General features: G+C 39.3%; 2 protein-coding genes across 8 annotated transcripts in view; one reads left to right on the forward strand and one right to left on the reverse strand.

Annotated features, from left to right (window-relative positions):
* The window catches only part of UBQLN1 (ubiquilin 1), a 37,485-nt gene extending 17,716 nt beyond the window's left edge, over positions 1–19,769 (forward strand). For 2 of the 6 annotated variants that reach the window (XM_085042936.1, XM_085042933.1), the window contains exons 4-11: positions 669–931; positions 1,732–1,890; positions 2,498–2,741; positions 3,231–3,373; positions 4,255–4,338; positions 6,789–6,904; positions 7,216–7,384; positions 9,070–10,353. In XM_085042936.1, coding sequence (XP_084899062.1) covers positions 669–931; positions 1,732–1,890; positions 2,498–2,741; positions 3,231–3,373; positions 4,255–4,338; positions 6,789–6,904; positions 7,216–7,384; positions 9,070–9,225 — 1,334 coding nt within the window. In that variant the 3' untranslated portion in view covers positions 9,226–10,353. Of the gene's footprint in view, positions 1–668; positions 932–1,731; positions 1,891–2,497; positions 2,742–3,230; positions 3,374–4,254; positions 4,339–6,788; positions 6,905–7,215; positions 7,385–9,050; positions 10,354–18,151 lie in introns of those variants that run through there. The other 4 variants (XM_085042937.1, XM_085042935.1, XM_085042939.1 and 1 more) reach the window with 3 other exon arrangements.
* The window catches only part of IDNK (IDNK gluconokinase), a 10,091-nt gene continuing 3,376 nt past the window's right edge, over positions 18,056–24,770 (reverse strand). The window contains exons 1-3 of one of the 2 annotated variants that reach the window (XM_085042940.1): positions 24,684–24,764; positions 20,978–21,016; positions 18,056–19,055 (exon numbers count right to left, since the gene is read on the reverse strand). In XM_085042940.1, the coding sequence (XP_084899066.1) occupies positions 18,695–19,055; positions 20,978–21,016; positions 24,684–24,751 (468 nt within the window). In that variant the 5' untranslated portion in view covers positions 24,752–24,764 and the 3' untranslated portion in view covers positions 18,056–18,694. Of the gene's footprint in view, positions 19,056–20,977; positions 21,022–24,683; positions 24,765–24,770 lie in introns of those variants that run through there. The other variant, XM_085042941.1, reaches the window with a different exon arrangement.

The following is a 24,770-nucleotide window of genomic DNA, read 5'->3' on the forward strand; positions in this document are numbered from 1 at the left end:
TAATAACGTATTTCCATAATTGCAATGGGGTTTTGTTTCATTATTTTTCATCTTTCTTTTGCATTTGGGAGTGGGGAAGAGGTAGAATTGGAAAGGCCGATCACAGTAAGCAGGTATCTCTTTGGTTTAATGGCTCTTTGGTCTGTCTAGTATTTTCTGAAATTTTTTATTTCAATTTGGCAAGTGCAAGAATTCAAAACATAATTAACTCTTGGTGAATTACTACCAAGAGGAACTCTGCTTTTAATTAGAATAGGGAATATAACTTGTATTGGGAGTTCTCTCTTGGTTATAGTCTAAAATTAGATAAACGATTATTACAAATGCAATTGTTAAGTGTTGTTGGAGGGAGTGGGACATGGACTTAAAGCCCTAAAACTCAAACATCTCTTGTATCTTGTCTTTGAAAAATGAGAAGAAAAGTTGTTAGAATTGTAACAAATTTTGTTTGAGAACAAAGTTTGTTGGATTTTTAGTTATGTGTCTTGTTATTTAAGACACATAACTTGAGGAGTTATCTTAGTGGGTAACTCCGTAACAGCCTTGCAAAGATGGGACTTTCCATTCATTTTTGTTATTTTGAAATATGTGATATGTTCAAGTATTTTGTATTTAGAATCTAGATGTGATTGGAAGTATACTCAACTATATTTTTCATCCTCTTAAAGGTGGCCTTGGAGGTTTAGCAGGCCTGAGTAGCCTGGGCTTAAATACTTCAAACTTTTCAGAGTTGCAAAGTCAAATGCAACGGCAACTTATGTCCAACCCGGAAATGATGGTGCAGATAATGGAAAATCCATTTGTTCAGAGCATGCTTTCAAATCCTGACCTGATGAGGCAGTTAATTATGGCTAATCCTCAAATGCAGCAACTGATACAGAGAAATCCAGAAATCAGTCACATGCTGAATAATCCAGATATAATGAGACAGGTATGTAGAAAGATCTATTAGTTCATGACTTTTGATTCTGCTGTACCTGTAAACAGTAGAGCAGGAATTGGACATGCTTAGTGGAGTATGTAAACATTCTTGAAGTATTTAGTTTTATTTAAAATCCATAAAAGGTTGCTATAGACAACTAGTGTTTACATTTCTAGTTGTTAATATCCAAAATAGATTGGTAATTCAGCAAATCTGCAGCACAGTTTTGAAAGTCATTGAATACTGTGTAGTCATGTCTTCTGAGACTAGAATTGGGTATTCCTGTCAGTCCTTGAAACCTGTTGTCCAGCCAGTAATTTTACCATAAGAAGTAATTCTCCAAAATACTACATATTTTCATTGTGTCTCACTGTGGGTACTTCTAAATGCTTTTAAAATTAGAAGATAAATAAGATATGTTGTGTGGCAAAATGTATCAAAACCCAAAGAGATAAATAGATGCTTTTGAATTTGTATGTATTTATTTTAAATTTCATATTATAGGCTGCCTGCTGTAGTGATGTTAGAAGTGGTAAGCGTATATTGTGTGGAAAAGATGGAGAATGAAAATAATAGCTCATTCAGAGATTTTCTTATGTTTAGCCAGTTTTCCTGAACCAATCAGTTGTGGTAGAATGCTGTCTAAATACCGAATTGTGCTGACTCACACTAAGCTGGCCGGTTGATTCAGCTGTAATCGTAATTTTAAACTGGGTTAGACAGGGATGACTGAGTTATTGCCAAATGCTGACGTTTTCACTTTAGAATGGATTTCTTATTAATACAGATTAAACGTTCCACTTCTCTAGACACTAGAACTTGCTAGAAACCCTGCAATGATGCAGGAAATGATGCGAAACCAGGACCGAGCCTTGAGCAACCTTGAAAGTATACCAGGGGGATACAATGCCTTGCGCCGTATGTACACAGATATTCAGGAGCCAATATTGAATGCAGCACAGGAACAGGTGAGAAGAGATTACAAATTACATGGAAAGTAAATATTTATTTTTTTAAATAAAACCATTTAGGTACTGTAAATTTCCAAATGTTTACTTAACAAAACACTTCTTGAAACTTGAAGTTGCTGTGCAGGCTTTTACTCTTGAGAGGAAAAAGCTTTAAAAATCATGTGTTCTTCTGAGCCTGAAGAAATACAGCTATCACTTTGTGTGATTGAGAAGCTATTTTAAAGTTAATAAAGTTCTTTACTTCTTAATTTTAAATTCCTGTAATTCTTTGTCTTAAAATGTGGGGGTCCAGTAAAATCCTTTTAAGTGTGTGTTTAGTAACATTTAACTGAAGGTGGAAGAATAAAAGACTTCAGACTTAGAAGCCAATATGGAAGACAGTCTTACTGATAAAAATACAATGTATTAGCAACACTTTTCAAAAAGAAATGTGATTTAATTTTTTGGCAGTCCTAGTATCTCACAGCGTTGGTGCGTTTTCACAATATTTACATTTAATTACTGTAGAATGGTGAGTATAACTGATAAAGAGTCATAAACATTTATTTTCATGTATCATTTAGAAATTTATAGATGATACATGTTTCCTTTCTTCTTTGTGTAGTTTGGAGGTAACCCATTTGCTTCTTTAGTAAGCAATACGTCAGCTGGAGGGGACAATCAACCGTCTCGTACAGAAAATAGAGATCCTCTGCCAAATCCCTGGGCTCCTCAGTCCAGCTCACAGACTTCCACGACAAATACCAGCACTAGTGGTGAGAGTAGTGGCAGCAGTAATGCTGAAAATAGCTCTTCTGGCACTACGGGACAGAGCTCAACTGGACCGAATTTGGGACCTGGCCTAGGAGGTGTGTTTGTTACTGCAACTGTATATATTTGCACAAACTCGGAAACTTACTGAAATGATTCTTCCATTAGGAAGAGAGGTTTTGGATTCAGTTTTTATTGCATTTACTTTTGTAGAACATTTTACTATTATCAAAGTTCTCTGTAGAAAAATATGAAAAACAAAGAAATAGGAAAAATAATCTGAGTGAAAATAATGCTTGCATACTGCCTTAAATTAACAAAGGTATGGGATCTCTAGATGAATTGTAGTATTTTTTCTGTTTTAAGGCAAATGTGAAAACAGCTAATAATGTCATGCTTAATGGGAGTGTTTGTTGGATACAATGTCTTCTAGGGTAGATGTGTCTGTGTAAGCAGAACCACATTGAGGTATATTTCAGGGTCTTAAACTCATGCAAATCAAGTGGTTATATACTGGGTTTAGATAGTCTACTTTCTCTGATGGTAGTCTGGATGTTTACTATAATGCCCTTTAACTTTTCTTTAAGCTGGTATGTTCAACACACCAGGAATGCAAAGCTTACTACAGCAGATAACAGAAAACCCACAACTTATGCAGAATATGTTGTCAGCACCCTACATGAGAAGTATGATGCAGTCATTAAGCCAGAATCCTGATCTGGCAGTACAGGTAAATTGCATTTGGTATAGTAATATATTTTGTGTATTAAAGTAAAAAAAAGACAAAACCCAAAGCTCAACAATTGCCTGCGGTGAATGAGCCAGTTTATAATGTTAATTCCTAATTTACTGAAATTATTACCTGCTTACATTTAACAATTTGTTGCTGTTAGTTTCTTCAGTTTGTAGTTGGTTATCATACCTGACATGCTTCTAAAATGACTTATAAGGTTGTGTATCTTTTGTACAGCCCTAAACTTGTGATCCAGCATAAGAAACAGTTTTACAAAACAAATGCTTTGCCTATAAATTAAGGTAGAGCTAACAGTAAATAAATACTCCCACTAGTTTGGGAGAAGTGAAGGGAGGGGACTTGGTGCTGTATCTCGACATTACTCTGGTTTTAACTTCTCTTTTGTGACCTGTGCTCACTGTAGAAATATAGATGCTGTTTCATGGATAGTGTTGTAGAACCGCTTTCAAATTTTATTTAAAGTGGTAATACTAAAAGTCAGATTCTGAACTGAGATTGAAAAAATACTATCTTTTCTGTGTTAAATACTCACTTGGAAATATCCTTGACTTCACATGATATTTACAACAAAGCTATTACTTAGATTACTAGTGGAAGCTGAACAGAAGAAGATCTTCTTGTAATACTTGGAAAAACTACCTCATTTGTATCTGGAAATTCGTTCACTTACAAGATAAAAAACCCCAACAAAGCAAAAGCAAAACAAATACCCCCGAAAAGTTTTAGCCAAAGGAGTAGATTATTATTAATCTGTGAGGTAATTTTCATAGACTATTGCTGTAATATAAGTAATTGTTTTAAAACCTCCAGTGGCTTTTACTGCTTGATCTTTGAAGTTAAATATTTTTGTCCTCTAGATGATGTTGAATAATCCTTTATTTGTTGGAAATCCTCAACTTCAGGAACAAATGAGACAACAGCTTCCAACTTTTCTTCAGCAAGTAAGATGAGATACTAGCTCTTAATAAAGGTCTTCATGTCAATGAGCAATATTTTTAGTAAACAGGTGCATGTCTTTGATTTGGCTAATAGCTAGATTCTGTAATATATTCTCATTAGCTTTAGATATTAAGTTAGATTTTCCCTTGATAATATTCTTGCTTAATGTCTCCATCCCTTTCAAAAGTTAAACCTGACTATTGTCTACAGCTAGTACAACCACTAAGATTTATTTTTGCATCTTTGCTCAGAAGGAATAAATGTTCTTACTGCACACCAGCCAGAAAACGCCTGTTTGTGACAAGATTTGTTTCAAAAATTAAAAAGAATAGTACTTTACCCATGTACTAGTCAAAGTTTCACTATGCTTTTCTCATGCCTCTTCAAACTTGCCTTAAATATTTGGAAAAGAGGTCCTACAGCATGCCTTAAAAGAGCCAAGTCATTAGCTAATTTAAAAGAAGTGGGTTCTGAAGCTTTTCTACCACTGTCTTCCCCTCATACCAGCGCTGTGTTTGCAGCCTAGGTATCTGCTTGGTAGTGGTTGCCACAGTATGTAGTGGTACTGTGTTCCCAAAATACAGCAAGCAAGATTTTTTTTTTGGAATTGAAAACCTAATCCACTGCACGAGTTCTGTCATCAGGCAGACCTTGCAAATCAGTGTAAATGTGCATTGACAAGATCTGACTGCACACAGGAGGTTTTATGAGTAAAATAATGAGCACATGCATGAATTATAGTAGCAAGTTCAGTGTTCAGAAGATACTGTTTATACTATTGGAGGCACATGAATAGCTGTGGTTTTCATATTGCCGCTGCTTTGTAATTACTCAGTAGTATCTGAGGAGCTAGTACTACATTTATGTTTTGAAATCTATGAATAATTGGTAATTAAGAAAGGCACAGTAGGAATCATTTCTGTTTCCTTTGGGTAGCTCCTTCTGTTATAACCACCTAGTTCTCTGTTGTATTCACTGTCTAAAATTAGGTAATTAATAGCATTAGCTGGTGGGGTAAAGTGGAGAAATATCTGGTTGTTCTCAGAATGTTGGTAATACTTCAATTTGTGTTTTCTTGCTTATCTACTGGTGCTTATATTATGGGGTTGGGAGACAGAAACCATGGAATCTGCATAATGAAAGGCATCATTTGCAACGAAGGGCAATTGCCCAGCAGAACTAGGGAAGAATTGCTGCTACTGGAATTAATAACATTAATAGAGATGAGCTCCAGGCCACCTAAGTGCTCTAAAAATTGTTGGGCCACCATTTCTGTAAGACAGCTTCAAATATCAGACAGTAAGTCATGATTTAAATATTTTCATGAAGTCATTGCAGCAGCTTTCTTTGGAGAATCCAAAATGTTTACCTCTTTAAAATTTGAGTTAACTTTTCCATCTATACCTTTAGTTATTCTTTGACTTACAGCTATCACAAAGATAAAAGTCCAAGAGATGAATGGAGAATATTAACTTGCTGTTCTGAAGTCTCTTTAGGCACCCATACTCCAGATCAGAGTTCTTCATGTCCTATTCTGCAGTTCTGCTCTGCACCAGAGGAAGTTTCACCTTAATCTGTGATTTCTACATGAATCAAATGTGGCTTTTCAGCAAAAGTAATCTGATCTTGTTGCCAGGGGAAAGCTGCTAAGATTAGTTAGCCTATCTGCTATTTGAAGTAGGTCTGACTACCAAAACAGTGTTACCTGTAATTGAAACATTACTTTTCACTTACCTGTTGCATCTGTACGCAAAGGTGAGCATGAGCCACTAGTTTTGACTTTATATCTAAAATAATGATATAAAGTTAGACTTTATATCTAAAATATATCTAAAATTTAGATGTTTCATTTCAGAAATTAAAAGGATTTGCCTTCTAAATAATTTGTGAATGCAAAAGCCAATTTGTAACTGAAGTAGACTGAGAGCCCTTGAATATTATACATTTGCTTGCTGGTATATTTTGCAGTGTATTTGTTTACATTTCAGGCTGTGAGGACACTACAGATAAGATATGTACAAATGGTCACAATCAAATTGTGATCTGAAATTATCTTGGAAAGTGAAACTTACTACTTTTTGTTAGGTATCTATTAGTCAAGTTACATCATGTTCAGCATTGTTGCTTACCAGTAGTATGATACAGGAGACTAATTCTAGAATAATGTACTAATACAGTCCTGTGGACTTGAAAGATTGAGATCTGTAATGAAAAATACTTCTTCTTGTATAATTCCCATTTGAAAGGCTTTTCCTGCATCTGGAGATTTCATTGATCACCTTCTATGAAAGTTTTTTCACGGCAGAAAAATAACTGAAGGTTTTCCTGTAAATATTCAACTACAAAATTGAAAGCCAAGTTCTGAAATTATGTCAGATTCTATAAGGCATCTAGCAATAAAAATTACCTTGGAACATCTACATGTAATTAAGAGTTTCTCTCTTTTCCTTAGATGCAGAATCCTGACACATTATCAGCTATGTCAAACCCCAGAGCAATGCAGGCTCTGCTACAGATTCAGCAGGGCTTACAGACATTAGCAACAGAAGCACCGGGGCTTATACCAGGGTAAGAACTGATCTTACAAATTTAGAAGGAAGTCTTCCCTTGTGTTGTTCATTCCTTTTAGATGCACACATCTATGAAGTCTTTATTAAAGGTTCGTTCTCCTGCATTTTTCAGTTTAAATTTGTTTTAGACTCTGTTGCATTTTTGTCTGCTGTGCAATTCTTAATAGTGATAATGCTGGTCTTTGTCTCAATACTTTATTTAAATTGTCATCCCATCTTTTACAGAGTTTGTACCTACTAAGAATGAGAAGAGACTAACTAATATTTTTTTATTCAAGTGGTGTATTTGTTTTTCTGTAATTTTTATAGATTTAATCCGGGTTTGGGTGGAGTGGGAAGCAGTGGAGCTCCTACAGCATCCACTATACCTAATTCTGTTTCCACTGAAAATACAAGTCCAGCTTCAGGAACTGCTGAACCTGGTCACCAGCAGTTTGTCCACCAGATGTTGCAGGCACTTGCTGGTGCAAATGCTCAGGTAAAGTAAAGTACATCATTCTATTCTAGATATTTTTACTTTATTTTTAATTGTAAGCTGCTGTAAAGGAGGCAGATAGCTGAGGGGAGAGCCTGCTGGCTGCCTCTGATCAAAGGGCAGGAGAGGAGGCTTAAAAGTGCTATCGCAGCTGTGCAAGGATATACTGAAAAAACATCCAATTTGAACAAAAGTGTCCTCTGAACAGTTGATTTTTATATACTCATCTTCATACCATTGAGTTTTGAAATGCCTTTAAAGATTGAGGCAGATTGAGATTAGATTCATTGACAACTGTAGTGTGGGTTCAGGCAAGAGTAGAGCTTAAGCATATTGAACACTTACCTCAGTGCTCTTTGCCTGTGTCGCTGACTGTTACTCTTTAGCTGTAACTAAGCCTCTGTCCCCTTAAGAGCAGCCACACTGCCTGTTTGGAGTCTGAATTTATTGTCTGGCTTCCCTAGCATCCTAACATTCCCTAACAGTGGGTCCAGACTGCAGTGAGTTTCGTTAACACAGTGGGGATTGAGGGTTTCCAGAGAGCTCCAGAAGTCAAGCAGAAGTAGAAGCTTTGCTGGTGGTTGAAAGGTGAGCAAGACGGGCTTGAAAGAAGACATGCTGTTAGCTTTCAGGGGCACTGTGTTAAACACCTCCTTTACACATGGTTCATACCCAGTGTAATGGCAGACAGCTGGTGGAAAGGGCAGTCCTGCTTTTATCTCCTCCCTTACCATGGGCTGAGTCAGTTCAGCTTTGCTGTACTGAGGGACTTCTTTCTATTGTTATATAACCCTGAGAAAGTGTTGGTGGGTGTTACTGTAGCAAACCAGATTCTACATGTTTTCACTTATCCTGCCAAATCTAACCCTTCTGAGTCAACATTCTGTTTTGTTTTGTTGGTATGGAACTGTATACAGATTTTTCAATCCGGGTGATTATTTCTTGATGTATGAAACTGCTGAATTAGAACAAAAAAAAAAATTAGCAGTAGGTGCACAAGTTTTGTATAGTATCTAAATTGACTCAATGATTTAAAAAAGTTACTTTGCAGAATATAATTTTCCTATAATAGTTCTGATTAAAAACATGTCTCTGAAGGTCATACCATTGAGACAATGCAGAATTTTGCCATGGGTTGGTGTAAACAGGATCCCTTTATAAAGCACAGCTAACAGTTTGCCTTAGATTATAGCTTTCTAACAATTAGGATTTTGGTAATTTTAGTCAACAAACACTTGGGAGTGTTACAAAATAAGTGATCTTTATGTTGAGGAAAAATAAAGTTTACGGTGTTCAATATTGCTGACGACAACATCATAATCTTTGGTGTTACACATTGCTAGGTTGAACTCTGTTTTGTTTTAAAAAAATATCTACATGCATATCTTTGAGAAACTGTTCATTGGACATACATTTACCCAATTTGATTTTAATCCTCCTCTATCAAACAATCAGTTTTTCCTGGAGTTCAGGAATGTTATATAAGGGTAGGTAATTTGAAGGTGCTGACGTGTTAAAAAAAAGTTCTTCAATTGTTAATTGAATTTGTCTGAATATATTTTTTGGAGTGTAAAAAAGGTGTAGTCGAAAAATAGAAAAGACAGAGTGGTGCAGAAGCCACCTATGTTTAAATCCTGTATTTTGCTGAATATGTATTATGCTTTTATAGCTTGAAATTTTGTTCTTAGCAGTTACAAAATCCAGAAGTTCGATTTCAGCAACAACTGGAACAGCTGAGTGCAATGGGCTTTCTGAACCGTGAAGCAAATTTACAAGCACTAATAGCAACAGGAGGAGACATCAATGCAGCTATTGAAAGGCTGCTTGGCTCTCAGCCTTCATAGCAGTGTTTCTTTAACTTGAAAAAATGTAATTTATTTTTGATAACAGCTCTTAAATCTTTCAGATTGCTTTATTTCATTCTGACTCTTGGGATTGTCTTGGTATAACTAAAACCAGTCTGATGCATTTGAAGGCAGAGTGTAGTAGTTTTCTTAAGACAGTGGGAATCAATGAATTTTCACTTTGAGTGCATCAGTTCTTTTGTTCTGCATTATTTGTGATTTTTTTTTTGAAACAATATCAGCTTTCACAGTTGGATGAACAAGTTTTGTCTGACCTACAAATGGCCAATTCATTTACTACTTAAACAGTATCCTTCAGTAGTAATTTATGTAGATTACAGATGAAAAAGGAAACAAATTAATTGAAGCTGTGGGTACCAATACTGCTTACTGTGATTTTGGCATGTTTTTTTTCCTTAACTAGCAAAATGCTGGAAGATTTATACCACTTGAGTAATCGACCATATTTTGCTTTAATTTGTATAAAGTATAAACACAATATTTACAACAGAAACAGCTCATTTCTAGAGATTTACACATTACAATAGAATGAAACTGTAAGTAATGAAAAAACAAACAAAAAGCCCCAAAAAACCAACAAAAAAATCAAAAAACACCAAAAAAGCCCACAAAAAACACCCACCAAAAAAACAAAACCCCACCAAAAAAACAAACTCACCAAAAAAAAACCCCAACAACAAAACTCAACACAAAAAAAAAAACCCAAAAAACAAGGAAAAAAAAGTCGTAAGACTTGGACTTGGTGTAGAATCTTCCAGGATCTTTGGTAATGATCTGAGAAAAAATGCTTAAGCAACTTCAGTTGAAATATACTAGAATTACTGTTCTGGTTGTCTCTTTACATTTAACTGTACAGAAACTTGCATTATAACATTATCTCAGTATTTACAAAGATTAATTGTAAATTACTTTTGTCATTGTGCAAATTAAAGAGCCATGGCCTTGTGCTCTGGAATTGCTTCTATGGCTATTTGGCTTGTTCTACTGAGATTTTAACATGTATTCAGATTTGTAATTGGAGAAATTACTTTTTTTCATGGTCATGTGATACTCTAAATTGCTTTTAACCACCAAGTAAAAAAATACTGTATAGCTTTTGAGTTTCTATTGGTAGTTACTTCTCTTGTGCACAGGTAATAAATGAATTAAAAAAAATCTTTAAGCATCTTGTTTCAGTGTGTTTGCAGTTGATCATTACCTAAAATTCAAGATTAAGACTGTCCATCTTAAAAACATTTGAGTGAGCATAAGCTCTGGGAATATTTACTAGCTCTTTGCTAAAATTAGTAAACAACTCCTAGAGTGTGAGATGGAAGGAGCAGAGTGAGAGGTGGATGACGTTTAAGACTTCTACCTTAGATGAAGTAGGGATAGCAGAACAAATGATTAAATGAATCTACTTTTTATTGCTCTTTTTTGTCAGTTTGATGGACTTGTGCACCTTCAGGTTCCTTCGATGTTCTCAAACCTGATCATCTCCTGCAGAGGGCAGTTCTTCATTTTCCCAATCCCTGCTATCACCTTCTGCAGCTCAGGTGGTGTGGCTGGAGCACTTGCTGGTGAAGACTGAGGCAAAAAAGTCACTGAGTACCTCAGACTTCTCCATGGAAACTGGGTAACCAGGTCTTCCATATCCCTCCTGAAAGAAGCCACATTTTCCCTAGGCTTTTACTGCTAATATACCTAAAGATGATTTTTGCTACCCTTGATGTTCTTGGCTAGATTTACTTCTGTCAGTGCTGTAGCCTTCCTAACCATCTCCCTGCTTTCACCTTCTGCAACTTGGGCAGTGTGCCTGGAGCACTTGTCAGCAAAGGGAACAGGCTGGGCATCAGACAGTGGGTGCTTAACCATTGTGCTTTGCATCATTTGTTTCTCTTGGGTTTTACTCCTCTCTGTCTCTCTCATTACACTAATAGTAACAACAACAATTTCATCTCCCTGGCTGTTTGGACAATTTCTCTCTGTTACTCCCAGGCTACCTTTCTCTGTTTCTGTGCTCTATAAGCTACCTGTTTGTGTTTAAGTTTGTCCAGGGGCTTCTTGTTCATCCATACAGGCATCCAGGCATTCTTGTATAATTTCCTGTTTGTTGGGATGCATTATTCTTGAGCCTTGAGGAGACAATCCTTGAATCTCATCCAGCCCTCTACGCTAAGGGCTCTGTCCCATGGTACTCTACCAAGGAGATCCTCCAAGAGGCCAAAGTCAGCTCTCCTGAAAGCTGGCATAGTCATCTTGCTTTTCACTCTCCTCATTGCCCCAAGGATCCCAATCTCTGTTCTTTCATGGTCATTGCAGCCCAGGCTGTGCTTGGGCTTCACATTCCCCATGAGCTCCTTGTTGCTGAGAACAAGGTCCAGCCCAGCACCTCTCCTCTTTGGCTCCTTTATCAGCTGGGGAGGGAGGTTGTCATCAATGAACCTCCTGGATTACATGTGCTCTGCTGTCCTGTCCCTCCAACAGACAGTCACAGCCTGGAAGTGGGTGTGATGTAAATTCTTGTCAGTCTGAACAAAGTCCACATCATGGAGCTCTTACCAGTTTATACAGTAGCCTGAGCTCCAGCAATAAGCTCACTGTTTAGATGTAGAAGTGTTGGCTAGCAAGCTCTCCAACTTCTACAACAAACTTTAAAACTAGCTCTCACAGTAAACTTCAGGTGCTGAGTAAGTGGTAGAGTATGGTTGCTGGGATCCTGCGTTGGTCCTGCCACTGTAAATGGTCTAGATCTGGGATCAACAGAGAGAGAGAGAACATGCTGAGTACCAGTTCACTTCCTTTTATAGTTTACCTGGTGTATGCCTCCCATATAAAATAGATTTTTCTTGTGTCATTTGTGCTGTGTTGTTCACATGTGCACAGTCAGTCTTTTAGAGCCCTCCAGGAAATGAGTCAGAGGGTGTTAGGGGACTATGGTGTCCTGGAGCCCCTTGTAGTGAGGTGTCTGGGACTTGACCTTTCTCTTGACGCATGCACTGAGCATGAGTCTCAGGCAGACTTGCAAGTTTAACAACAGAAGAGGAGGTTGGGTCAGAACAGCACTGACTGCCCCACCTCTGCAGGAGTCTCTCTCTTCCAATCAAAGTCGTCCTGTTACAACAGTCAGAATGTTTGAGGCAAGACATACTTACCGTGCTTATGCCCAGTCCTCCATGCAGATGTTGCTGTGGTTGGAAACCCCCATGAGGACCAGGGCGTGTGAATGGGAGGCTGTACCTCTCTGTCTGCGGAGGGCTTCATTGATTCAGTCCTCCTGGTCAGGTGGCCTGTAGCAGACCTCCCCTATAAAGTTACCTGTGTTTGCCATCCCTTTAATCCTTACCCATAAATTCTGAGTTAGCTCCTTATCCATTCCAGTTGGAGCTCCATGCACTCCAGATGGTCAGTGACAGAGAGGTTGACACCTTTCCCTCATCTCCCCTGCCTGACCTTGAAAAGACTGTATCCTTCCATTCCAACACTCCAGTCATAGGACTTGCCACCATGTTTCCATGATACCAGTAATATCTAGTTTAAAGCCATATCAATGACTCCTGCTAACTCTTGACCAAAGATCCTCTTCTCCTTTTGAGAGAGGTGATGCTTCTCATCCCACCTGATGCCGGCAAGCATGGTGCTATCTTAACCATCTCACTGTCAAACTAACCAAAATTTTGGCAGTGACATGAGCCTTAGAGCCACATGTCAATATACTGGATCCATCTGTTTCTTTCAGTCACTACCTGCACGTGGAAGAATGGAGGAAAAAATAACCTGTGCCCGATTCCCTTACCAGTTGTCCCAAGGCCTTGAAGTTGCTTTTGGACTGACTGCATGTTGTGACTTCATCACCACTCATGTGGAGGATCTGCAGTTGGGTAGTAGTCTGAGTACTGCCAGGCTAGGGAATTTCCTGGCAATGTCATTAACCCTGACCCTGGGGTTGCAGCAGACTTCCCTGAAGAGAGTATGCTTTTAGCATACTGGAACTTCCATTCTCCTTAGAAGGGAACCATCTACCACTACACCTATTCTTTTCTTCCTCATGGAACTGGTCTTGTAATGAGCTGTAGGACTTCCTGGTCTTGATAGCACCTGTGGTGGAAATGGACCTTCATCTTCATCACCCATTGCATGAAATTCCATGTCCATAACCATTGTACAGCGAGGTACCTGGGGGAGGGTGAGATGGGCAAGAAGGGGTCTTGCCTGTTGTCCCAAGCAACGACTTGCCTCTTCATTGTTTCCTTCTGATCTTCAGGGTTGCAGAGGGAAGTTATAGGACCCTCTGATAAGAAAGGATAGAGAGCAAGTAGTTTCTGTAGAATAATCTCTACCTTTTTACTTTTTACCTTTTAATACCTTTTACAGTATTTTCACAGTGATTATTACGATGTTCAAAGAAACAAATTAGACTTAAGTGTGCCTTAGTGAGACCTTGAGTTAAAAAAAGTTAAGACTCCATCATCATTCAGTAGGCCAGATGTATTTGAGAATACAGTCCGTGACATCCAAAAAGTCTACTGTCGGATGGAAGGGCAAGGGTGAGGTGGGGAAGAGAACAGCTCTTACCAAGACACTAAATCAATGAATCTAACACAAATACTTTCTCGAGACAACATTCAGCTCACTCTTTGTAAGCATTTCAGTTGGATGTTACAAACTAAGAGACCACTACATTTGAAGTAAAATTCTATTGCAATTCAGCAAGAAATGAAGTTTGACTTAAATTCTACTGTGAGCCTCTATCTAACCTTACTTTTTGAAGCAGAATCAGTATTTATCAGTAACTATTGTCAAAAAACTAACTTTCTGATAAGTAGTGGTAAAAACACTAAGCTGTTTTTTAATATGAGAAGTTCTAATTTTGTTGGAAAACACAGCAAGCAGAACAAGGTTTATAGACAGGGTAGACTTTTTATCACATCTTTAACAATGGAAGAAAACTCACACTTACTGGTTTAAGAGCAGGTTACAATGTTTTTGTTTGTGCCCTTCCCCGATCCCCCCCCTGCCCTTGCCCCTTTATCTGTCTGTATAATTCTCTCTTCAGAGTTATCATCCACCTCTTTCAGGAGGAAGTTCTTTATTAACTCTGAGCACTGTGATAATTTGTATTTGAAATCTGCAGCTTGCATTTTGGACCTGAAGGGCATGTGTGCCTGAAGGCTGTCTCTTCATTTTCCTGCTTTCTTTTTTTCCTCTACTGTGGACCAAGTGACCTGACAGGATTGTCTGCAAAACAGCCTTGCCTGATCATCAAACTACTTCTAGAAAAAGTAACATGCCAAAACAAAAAAACCCTAAAAGTTATGGTAATGTGAACTGACAGATGTCATTTAAAAGACTTAAATTACATGCATTCGCTATTGGTAATCTGACTGCAAGATGGCTAGTTTTGTAAAGGATATGGTCTGCCTAACTCTCTTCTTGTTTTAGTGACTGCATGTACTGGGTTGATGCTGGTTGGATGCCAGGCACCACCAAAGCCACTCTCTTACTCCCCTCTGCAGCTGGACAGGGGAGAGAAAATGTAATGAACCATTCATGAGTTGAGATAAGGACTGGGAGAGATTTCTCATCAAACACCATCACAGGCAAAACAAGATAAAATAAGAGATAATTAATGAATTTATTGCTAACAAAATCAGAGCAGGAAAATAAGAAGCAAAGTAAAGACTTGAATAACACCTTCACCCCACCTCTCCCTCCTTCCCAGCTCTACCTTCTACCCCCGTAGCACAAAGAGACAGGGAATGGGGGTTATGGTCAGTTCATCACCCATGGCTTCTTCCGCTGTGCAGGGAGAGGAGTCATTCGCCTGCTCCACTGTGGGGTCCCTCCCACAGGAGACAGTTCTCCATGAACTTCTCTAACATGAGTCCTTATGAGCAACAGTCCTCCATAAACTGCTACAATGAATGGGGCGCAGTCCTCAAGGACAGGCTGCTCCAGTGTGGGTCCCCCGCAGGGTCACAGGTCCTGCTAGGACCCTGCAGCAACATGGGTTGCTTCCCATGGGTTCACAGCCTCCTCTCAGGCATCCACCTGCTGTGGTATGGGTTTCTTCCACAGGCTGCAGATGGATCTCTGCATCGCTATGGACCTCCATGGGCTGCAGGGGCACAGCTGCCTCACCATGGTCTGCACCAAGAGCTGCAGAGGATTCTCAGCTCCGGTGCTTGAAGCACATCCTCCTCTTTCTCCACTGATCTTGGTGTCTGCAGCGTTGTTCCTCTCACATGTTCTCACCCTGTTCTTCTCTGGCCTCAATTACATCTGCACAATCACTTTTCTTTTCCCCCCTTCTTAAATCTGTTATCACAGGAGGGTTACCACCATTTCTGATTGGCCCAGCCTTGGCCAGCAGCACACCCATCTTGGAGACAGCTGGGATTGGTCCTAGGGTGTGGAGGAAGCTTCCAGCAGCTTCTCACAGAAGCCATCCCTGTAGTGTTCCCCACTACCACAACCTGGCCATACAAACCAAATGTACTGTGTAATATAATAATTAATAACCATCTCAATTTATAGCTGAGATAGCAGGCAGGTAGTCTGTTCCTTTACCTGTATAGACAACTTGCACAGTTTAGTAAGACTACCCTTCCTATGCTGAATGTATGAATGTATACTGCAATTGGGATAGGTACCGTTTAATTTTTATTTCCTCATTTCAGCACTGAAAAATGTTTATGCTGTAATAGGTAAAAGATATTTACACAGCATGTTACTAACTGTGCTTAGCACAAATTCTTGAGGATGTACAGTGCATGTACCTTCCACAGATAATTTGTGTTTAGAGACAGAGAAAGCAATTTCTAACTCCAGGTGTTTCCTCCCCAGTTTTTGCTGCATTTGCTAAATATATTTCAAAATACAGACAGAGCACTAGCATCCAGGTAAGATGGGCTAAATATTAATGGCCTGCCCAGCTAACCTGAGTATGACATCCCTAAAAAAGTAGTGTTAGTTAAAAAACAATAAAACCAAAAAACAAACCTTCACAACAAGAAACCACAAATGAAACCAAAATTAAGTAATGAAATGTAGGATTGTGTTTGGGCAGGGATTGTTCTGCTACCTTTTTCTTCCACTGCACACATGCACAGCTTGATTACAATCTGAGAGTAGTTTTATGTGGTTAGTATTGGGATAATTCATATTGTAATCTTTTAATTTGTGATGCATGGGATATAAGTAAACAGAAGTAATGCTTTGTTGTCTTTCAGAATAGCAGGTAACAGACAACTGATTAAGTTGACAACAACCTTCTATGCAGTATCTTTTAAGTAAAAGCAAAATGCAGATATATTGAAAGGGTAAGGGAAGAAAATACTCCCAACATAGAAGCAAAGAGTGAGAAATACCGTGACCTAATCTGAAGAAGCATGAACTGCCTGTAAGTACAAACAAAGTACTGCTTTGTTTAGAAGCCTTCCAAAATCCAAGCTGGTTACATAAAATTCTCTTAAAGAGAATGTTTTTTTTAACTGTTGAATACAATTTTCTGTTGGTGACAGCCACTTTGTGGGCATTCTATAAATGCTGACAATTAATCTGAAAATCAGCCTGGGCTTCTCAGAACTCACACTTAAAAATGTCTTTTAAAAAAGAATTATCCAATGGTCTGATTGTATCTGTGTGTGACAGGATGCAGCTGCAATCTACATCACTGTAGAGTGTCCTGGTCTGGTTTTATTTTATGTGAAAAAAGCATAAATCTGTATTTAATAATGGGTACATTAGTAAAGCACTCCGTTTGTAAAATGGTGTATTGGAAAAGATGAAAACCTCATTAACAGCAGAGGTGCCACAAGAGGGTGCTGAGTCTCTGATTTTCATAGCTACTAAATTTGTACAGTTCTGACAAGTCACTTGGTCTGAAGGGGTCTCTGAAATTTGAAGTTGTTAAGCAGACAGATATCCCTTTCTCTCACACTTAACTTTACCTCTGTGTCTTAAGCTTGCACCCTGGCTCTTGGAACAAACAGACTCAGTGGTGAGAGCACCCTGTATCGTACAGCCGCAGACTAAAACCGTAACTGCCTGGTATTTTCCCTTCAGGTCACAAATAAATGGGAAAAGACCACTTCTGGGTAGGTTAATGACAAAAATCCCAACTCTATGTCTAAAAATGGCTGCTTTCAGTAAGATAATGCCCATTTATTGCACTAATTTAAGCACAGTGGTTTCTCTAGTAAACTAAAAAGCCTTTAGTATTTTCATATATAGTGAGAACCAAGACAAATGTTTTTCAACTTACTTACCCAGGTAAAAATTACACTAAAGATGCTTTCAAACATGAAGTGTACTTCTACAGGAGTTCATCCATCATCCCATGAAAAAAACCTGCATGACACCTAAAAATAATCCATGCATGACAGCACATGAAAATGTCTCCATTTGGACAAGACTCAAATCTTTCTTACAGAAACTATCTGAAGTTTACATAACATTAAGCTGAAAAGGCATGTCTTGTATAATGTGACATAAAGTACTTCTGGAAAAACCTTTTGGCAGTAAGAAAAGGACTTTAAACTTAAAGTCTGTGAGCTAGGTGACTGAGTATTTGGAATTTTCTGATCACAAAAAAGATGTGAAAAACTTGTATTAGGAGTAGTTTGATCAAAAGCTTTAAAGTAGTGTATGGACATGCACTGAGGTACCCACCAGCAATGGGAAGTGAAGGAAAAGATCCAACTACGAAAGAGTGTGTTTTCATACAGAAGGAAACACCTATCAACCTTGCATTCAGTACCTTTATCACTGGTTGACTCACGCTTGAATGCAATGTGTATGCTTTGTACGTGAAAGATCCAAGTTCAGAGCCAGTATGATGCCACTTTATTTATAAAGCTTTCCGTTCAATTAAATTTTGTATATTGCATCACCACCACTACCTTTTTTTTCTCACCTTTTTCAGCTTGGTGGTCAATGCATAGAGTAAGAGTTCAGAAAAGTTCTCATGAAGCCATCAGTGCTCTGGTGAGGTCAACAAGGATACAAACACAGAACCTACAAACTGATGAAAATCCGGCAGTGAGACGAGGTAGTGCCAGGTATGGAACTTGATCATGCATGTTCCTACCTCTTCTAGAAAAATTACGTTGTTTTTAACAAAGCTGTAAATTATTTAATCTTGCAACAGCAGATATGCCCATCTCAGTGTCTGACAAAGTAAAAATTAAGAAAATAAATTATTCTGTGTGACCCCTGCCAAGATTTTCAAAAGCAGGCTCTTTACTAAAATGAAATTTAAACTTCACAGAGTGAAGGGTTTAAGAAGTTAACATTTCTGGAAAATTACATCTTAAATGTCTTTTACAGAGCCATGATAAAAAACCCAAGAGTAGTAAACCAGCTCTTAAAAATAAGTTGGTTTGATTTAATAATCAATTAATAATTAAAATCCTGTTTCATAGCCTTGATATCCTGAAGGGAATTTCTGTATGTGTCAGTCAGATAATTACTGCAGCAAAGCCTTATCCTGAAGAATGGCGCTCTCAATCTCTAGCACTATTTCAGGGAGAGATTTTTCTAGACTGACTGTAATGAAGTTTTCTGGTGCACTAGGTGGCTCCAGAGTATCAAATTGAGACTTGAGAAGTTCAGGTGGCATGAAATGACCTCTCCGCTTCTCCAAGCGGCCAGCAATGATGTCCCTAGGCCCGTCCAAATGAGCAAAGAGGATCTTCAGTGCTGGGTTTTCTCCTTGTTGCTCTGGCTGGTTGCTTTCAATTGCAGATGCTCCGCTAATTAACACGCGCCTGTACATCTTCTTCAGTGCAGAACAGGCCAGAACTACATCTTGTTTAGATGTGTCTTCTCTATTAAAAAAAACCCAAAAAACAAAAACCTTTATATATTTACATGTGGTATAACAAAATGGCTTGTTAGTGTTGCTGAACAAGAAGAAGCCCTAGTTCCTCAAGGAGGACAGCCATGGCAGTAGTGGCATTTTGACAGTGGTATTGAGTAATTTTGACAGGATTTTGAAACCAAATTTCCGGTCCAGGGAAAGATATGATTTGAAAATGAGGTCAGGCTAGCCAACCTCCTAGTAGAATCTCAGTCTTAGGGACCTTATCTATTAGCCACCATTGTTTCCTAAATTAAATTCAATTCTAGCACAAGGAAATGTCAGGATCATTTTCTTAATTGGTGAGAACGGGAACTAAATATCCATAGAAACCTTTACCCATTATCTATAAAATTACTGCACTATTCTCTCTAAAGGTAAGTGGCTGACAAACAGTACAGACCACTGTTCTTAAATACACAGTGTTTTCAACATCTGTTGTCACTGTCTCAGATTTAACTGTAACATTTTACGTTTCCTGTAACTCATTGGCAGCATTGCACATATGCACACTTCAGATTAAACAAGAGATTGCAGGTCAGTGAATGCTTTATACACGTATTTTCTACTGACAAGGTTTCTTAAAATGAAGTATTAAACTCTTGTGTGTCTCTTCCACCAAAAAGCAAATTCAGAATTAGTTGTCTCTGCGAAGAGTGAGTAAAATTCCTACCTAAGAAAAGATATTCTGAAATAAAATTAAAATCAGGTATAAACCTATTTAAAAATCATTCTGTGGTCATCAGATTTTTGTTCAAAGGGAAGTAAGAACTTTTAATACCTACCATTATCACCTAGGTATGCCAGTGACAGCTTCAGCTACTAGTAAGTACTTATAACCAAACACTAGCGTTACGCTCTTTTAAAGTATAGTTGATTCTGTAAAGTTTCCAGAGATGGGCAGCGATACTGGGCTATCATGTAACATAAAGCAATGGATCCAGCCATATCACTCTTGACAGATTTCTCATTGAATTAACCCATGCTCCAATGAAGTATGCTCACCTAATGTGCACAAGCAGGTGTAAAGCCTGGCTAGACAGTCCCTGCCCTCCCAGCCTTTCCTCATTTGGGACACACTCCAGTCCCTTCATCATCGTTGGACGCTCCCCAGTATGTCCATGCCTCTCTCATAATGAGGAGCCCTGAACGGATACAGCACTGCAGGTGTGGCCTCACCAGTGCAAATGGAGAGGGGAAGGATCACCTCCCTTGACCTGCTGGCAATACTTGGTCTAATATAGCCCAGGATTTTGCTGGCCCGCCTTGCCAGAAGAGCACGTTGCTGTCATATTTCAGCTTGGGTTGTTGACCACGGCCCCCTCAGGCCCTTTTCTGCTCCTTTCCAGCTGAGTGCCCCTCAGCGTCCATACCAGTGCCTGGGGTTGTTCCTTCCCAGGGGCAGGCTTTCACACTTCCTAGGAAGTTCCTAGCAATCCATTTCTACAGCCTTTCAAGGTCCCTCTGCATCAGTTACACCTCCCATTTTGGTGCCATCTGCAAATTAGCAGAGTACACTCAAGCAAACTCAAGCAGTGTAAAACAACTTGACACTATCCTATTAAAAATATCAGTATTTTATCCTACTGTTATTATTGGTGTATTTTGTGGTAATGTTCTTTGTAAGTTCCTAATGCCAATCTTATTAAGGAACTGGACTGGTTTTACACAGATAGTAGAAAAAACATCTATCATTGGCAAAAATTTCCCACTTTATTTTTCAGGGATTAGCTCACCCTCAGCAATTATTATGACAGATTAGTAATAACAGAACGGCTTCACTACCTACAGAATTTCTTTACCACATTTCTGCTTTGCAATGCAATGGGGAAAAACACTTTGGCTACTTCTTTCTTTAGCTAAACTTTTTAAAATTAGATATTCTCTTACCTCCTTAGTATATCATGCAATGCACAAAGCCATGGAATCCTGTCCTAGAAAGAAAACAAGTTTGTTCAAAGTTCTTTATAAATTAATTTGAAACAATTGCTTCTAGCATCTCAGATATTTGACTGGAGATACAAATTAGCATTAACCTGTACAGCTAGTTCAGTTTTGAATCTCTTTCTTCCTATATGGATTTGCTACCACTGCCTGAAGGCTAATAAGAAGTGCTAGGCATATTATGATTAAGATGGGAATTGTACGTTAAGTGGAATAATACTTAATGTATTCCAGGTACCTGCAAGTATATGATGGAAGTAATATGTATGCAAGTGTAGCATGCACCTTGTAAACCTCTGAAGGACAGTCAATTTATCTCTTGCATCTATTACACAATTCAAATGTACAGCTTTAGTTGTTACTTCTTTTCCCTTATATAGTGTTATACACAAACACACCCACAACTATCCCTGTTTTGGATCCAAGTTGAAGCTTTCAGGAACAGAGATCTAAATTTAGTTATTTGCAATAATTATTTATGTCAGTAGCAACCATAAATAAAAGTAACCACAGCCACAATTTCTCAAAACTTTTGCCCAGTACTTAGGCAAACACAATGTGAGTGATTCATCAGATGCTCATTTAATCTGAAATTTTAAGCTCCTGCAAACTTAAGTCATGCTTAAACACCTGCTCCCAGTTAATCTTTCAATGCTGTTACTGCTGGGTGAGCACAACAAATTGTAACATGGACAAATAAATGCAACAATTTTTTGTTACTGTCATTATGGAATAACTCTCTTGGCATTCAAGAAGGCCTTCACAATTTTGTACCTCTCATTTTTCAGAAGAAATGCTTTCCTCTTTCTGAGCACCATGCACCAATGGTTTAGTCATTCAATGATGCAATGGAAGCTTCAGATAATGTACAGGCTTCCAATCACTAGTGAAAGATCAAAGTTTTTAATCAGAATCCAGAATATTTTTTTCAGTGTAAATTGGCTAAGGACTTCTCCCAAAAGATTTGAGGGACTGAAAAAAAAAAAAGTGGAAGCCTTGCAAAAAAAAAAAAAGCCTTGCAAAATTTTTCTATGACAGCTAAATCCTTAAAGTCTTTTTCAAAAGATCCCATAACTGCATCTTGCCCTTCTTCTAAGCTTGGTAGGTTTTTAGATTGATTTCATGTGTTCACCAGCATTGTTTAGTTTATATTCTTTGTTTAAAAGCCATTATCTACATTCGTGTGTATTTCTCTAGAAGTAGTGGACATGAACTTCAATTCTTGCTGATTCTGTACAGGAGAAGTGGCTTTAACTATAAAACCACTGTCCCAGCTGATGGCAAATGGAAAAATCCTTTTCTTCAGGCTGTACCATTAAGCTATTAGTACTTCAAGCATCACCAGCCAGTTGGGGGATGGGATTGTCCCGCTCAGCTCTGCACTGGGGCAGCCTCACCTCTAGTGCTGGGGGCAGCTTTGGGCACCACAACATAAAAATAGTATAAATATATTAGAGACCATCCAAAGAAGGGCCATGAAGATGGTGAAGACCCTTGAGGGGAAGCTATGTGAGGAGTGGCTGAGGTCACTTAGTCTGTTCAGCCTGGAGGAGACTGAGGGGAGACCTCACAGAACTACCTTGTGAGGGTGAGAGCTGGGGCAGGCACTGATCTCTCCTCTGTGGTGACCAGTGACAGGAGACAAGGGAATGGCCTGAAGCTGTGTTGGGAGAGGTTTAAGTCGGATATTAGAAAAAGGTGCTTTCTCCAAAGGGTGGTTGGGCACTGGAACAGGCTCCCTAGGGCAGTGGTCACAGCACCAGCCTTACAGCTCAAAAGTGTTTGGGCAGCACTCTCAGACACATGGTGCATTTCAGAATCATAGAGTCCTTAAGCTTGGAAAAGACCTTCAAGATCATCAAATCCAACCTTTGACGAAGTACCACCATGTTAATTATTTAAACTGTAGCATTGTCTACCTTTTTTTTTAAAACTTCCAGGGGAGAAGTGTTGAAAAACACTGAGCAGCGAGTTCCAGTGCTTAGTCACTCTCTCAACGATGGAATTTTCCCCAGTATCCAATTTGAACCTGGCCTGGCACAACCTGAGACCATTCTCCCTTCTATTGCTTGTTACCTGGGAGAAGAGGCTGACTCCCATCTCATCACAACCTCCTTTCTGCAGAGACTCATAAGGTCTCCCCTGAGCCTCCTTTTCTCCAGGCTAAACAACTCCATTTTCCTCAGCTGCTCCTCACAGGACTTGTGCTCCACATCCTTCACCAGCCTTGTTGCCCTCCTCTGGACATGTTCCAGCATCTCAGTGTCCTTACTGCATTAAAGGGGCCCAGAACTGGATACAGCACTCAAGGTGTGGCCTCACCAGTGCCGAGTACATGGGGACAATCACTGCCCTGGTCCTGCTCGCCACACAATTGCTGATACAAACCATGATGGCATTGGCCTTCTTGGCCACCTGGGTACACGCTGGGCCATGTTCAGCTGCTGTCAACCACCACCCCCAGGTCCCTTCTGGCTGGGCAGCTCTCCAGCCACTCTGCCCCCAGCCTGTAGTGCTGCATGGGGTTGTTGTAACCCAAGGGCAGCACTACAGCACTATTTGGCCTCATTGAACCTTAGATGATTGGCTTCAGCCCGTCAATTCAGCCTGTCCAGATCCCTCTGCAGAGCCTTCTCACCCTACAGCATACCAACACTTCCATCCAAACTGGTGTCACCTGCAGACTTACTGAATGCAGTCAATCCCCTCCATATCATCAATAAAGTCAAACAGAACTGGCTGTGATGCTGATCCCTCGGGAAACCCACAGTGACCAGCCATCAGCTGTAGCTTCGTTCACCAACACCCTCTGGGCCTGGCCATACAGCCAGTTTTTAACCCAGCCAACAGTGCACTCATCCAAGACATGGGAAGCCAGTTTCTCAAGGAGAATGCTTTGGGGAAATGGCTTCAAGCGTTTTACTCAAGTCCAGGTAGACTACATCCACAGTCTTTCCCTCATCCACTCAGTAGTTCACCTGGATATAGAAGGAGGTCAGGTTGTGCAAGCAGGACCTGCCTTTCCCAAACCTCTGCTTGCTGGGCCTGATCCTCTGGTAGTCCTGCACATGACATGTGATGGTACTCAAGATAATCTATTCCATAGCTTTCCCTGACACTGAGGCCAGATTTATAGGCCTGCAGCTCCCTGGATCCTCCTTCCAACCCTTGCTGTAGACAGGCATCACGCTGGCCAACCTCCAGTCATCTAGGTCATCTGGGACCTCCCAAGTTAATCAGGAGGGGTGATAAATGATGAAAAGGGATTTGAGAGAAGGGTAACAAATATTTGGAGTCTTCTGGTGTGAGACACATGATGGATTCTGTGTTTCTTGTGGGTCCCTTTCAACTCAGGATATTCTATTATTCTAATCCAAAACCACAACTCTGATGTGGATTGTAGTGGGGGAGATTCCTTACAAATCCTGAAACAGCAGCATACCCCTTGTGAGCTGCCAAGCATTTCCTAAATTAATTTTTTATGCAGAATCCTTTTCGACACAAGAAGCCTCCCTCACCTCACCAAATGCAGATGTGTGTTTACAGTCAGACTAGTCTACACAGTAAATCACAATCTACTTTAACAAGAAGTGCATGAAGTTACAGAGATAAATGTGTAGACAACAGTTCTTTCAGGGCTTATTCAAAGTACCTCATCATTGAGTGGTATCCCTTCTGCCATTTTCTTTCTATTCTCTGGAGGATGATAATCGTCTGCATCGTAGAATTTCCATCCCAT

Source organism: Lichenostomus cassidix, chromosome Z, assembly GCF_008360975.1.
Source record: "Lichenostomus cassidix isolate B80296 chromosome Z, HeHo_3.0, whole genome shotgun sequence".
Classification (NCBI taxonomy): domain Eukaryota; kingdom Metazoa; phylum Chordata; class Aves; order Passeriformes; family Meliphagidae; genus Lichenostomus; species Lichenostomus cassidix.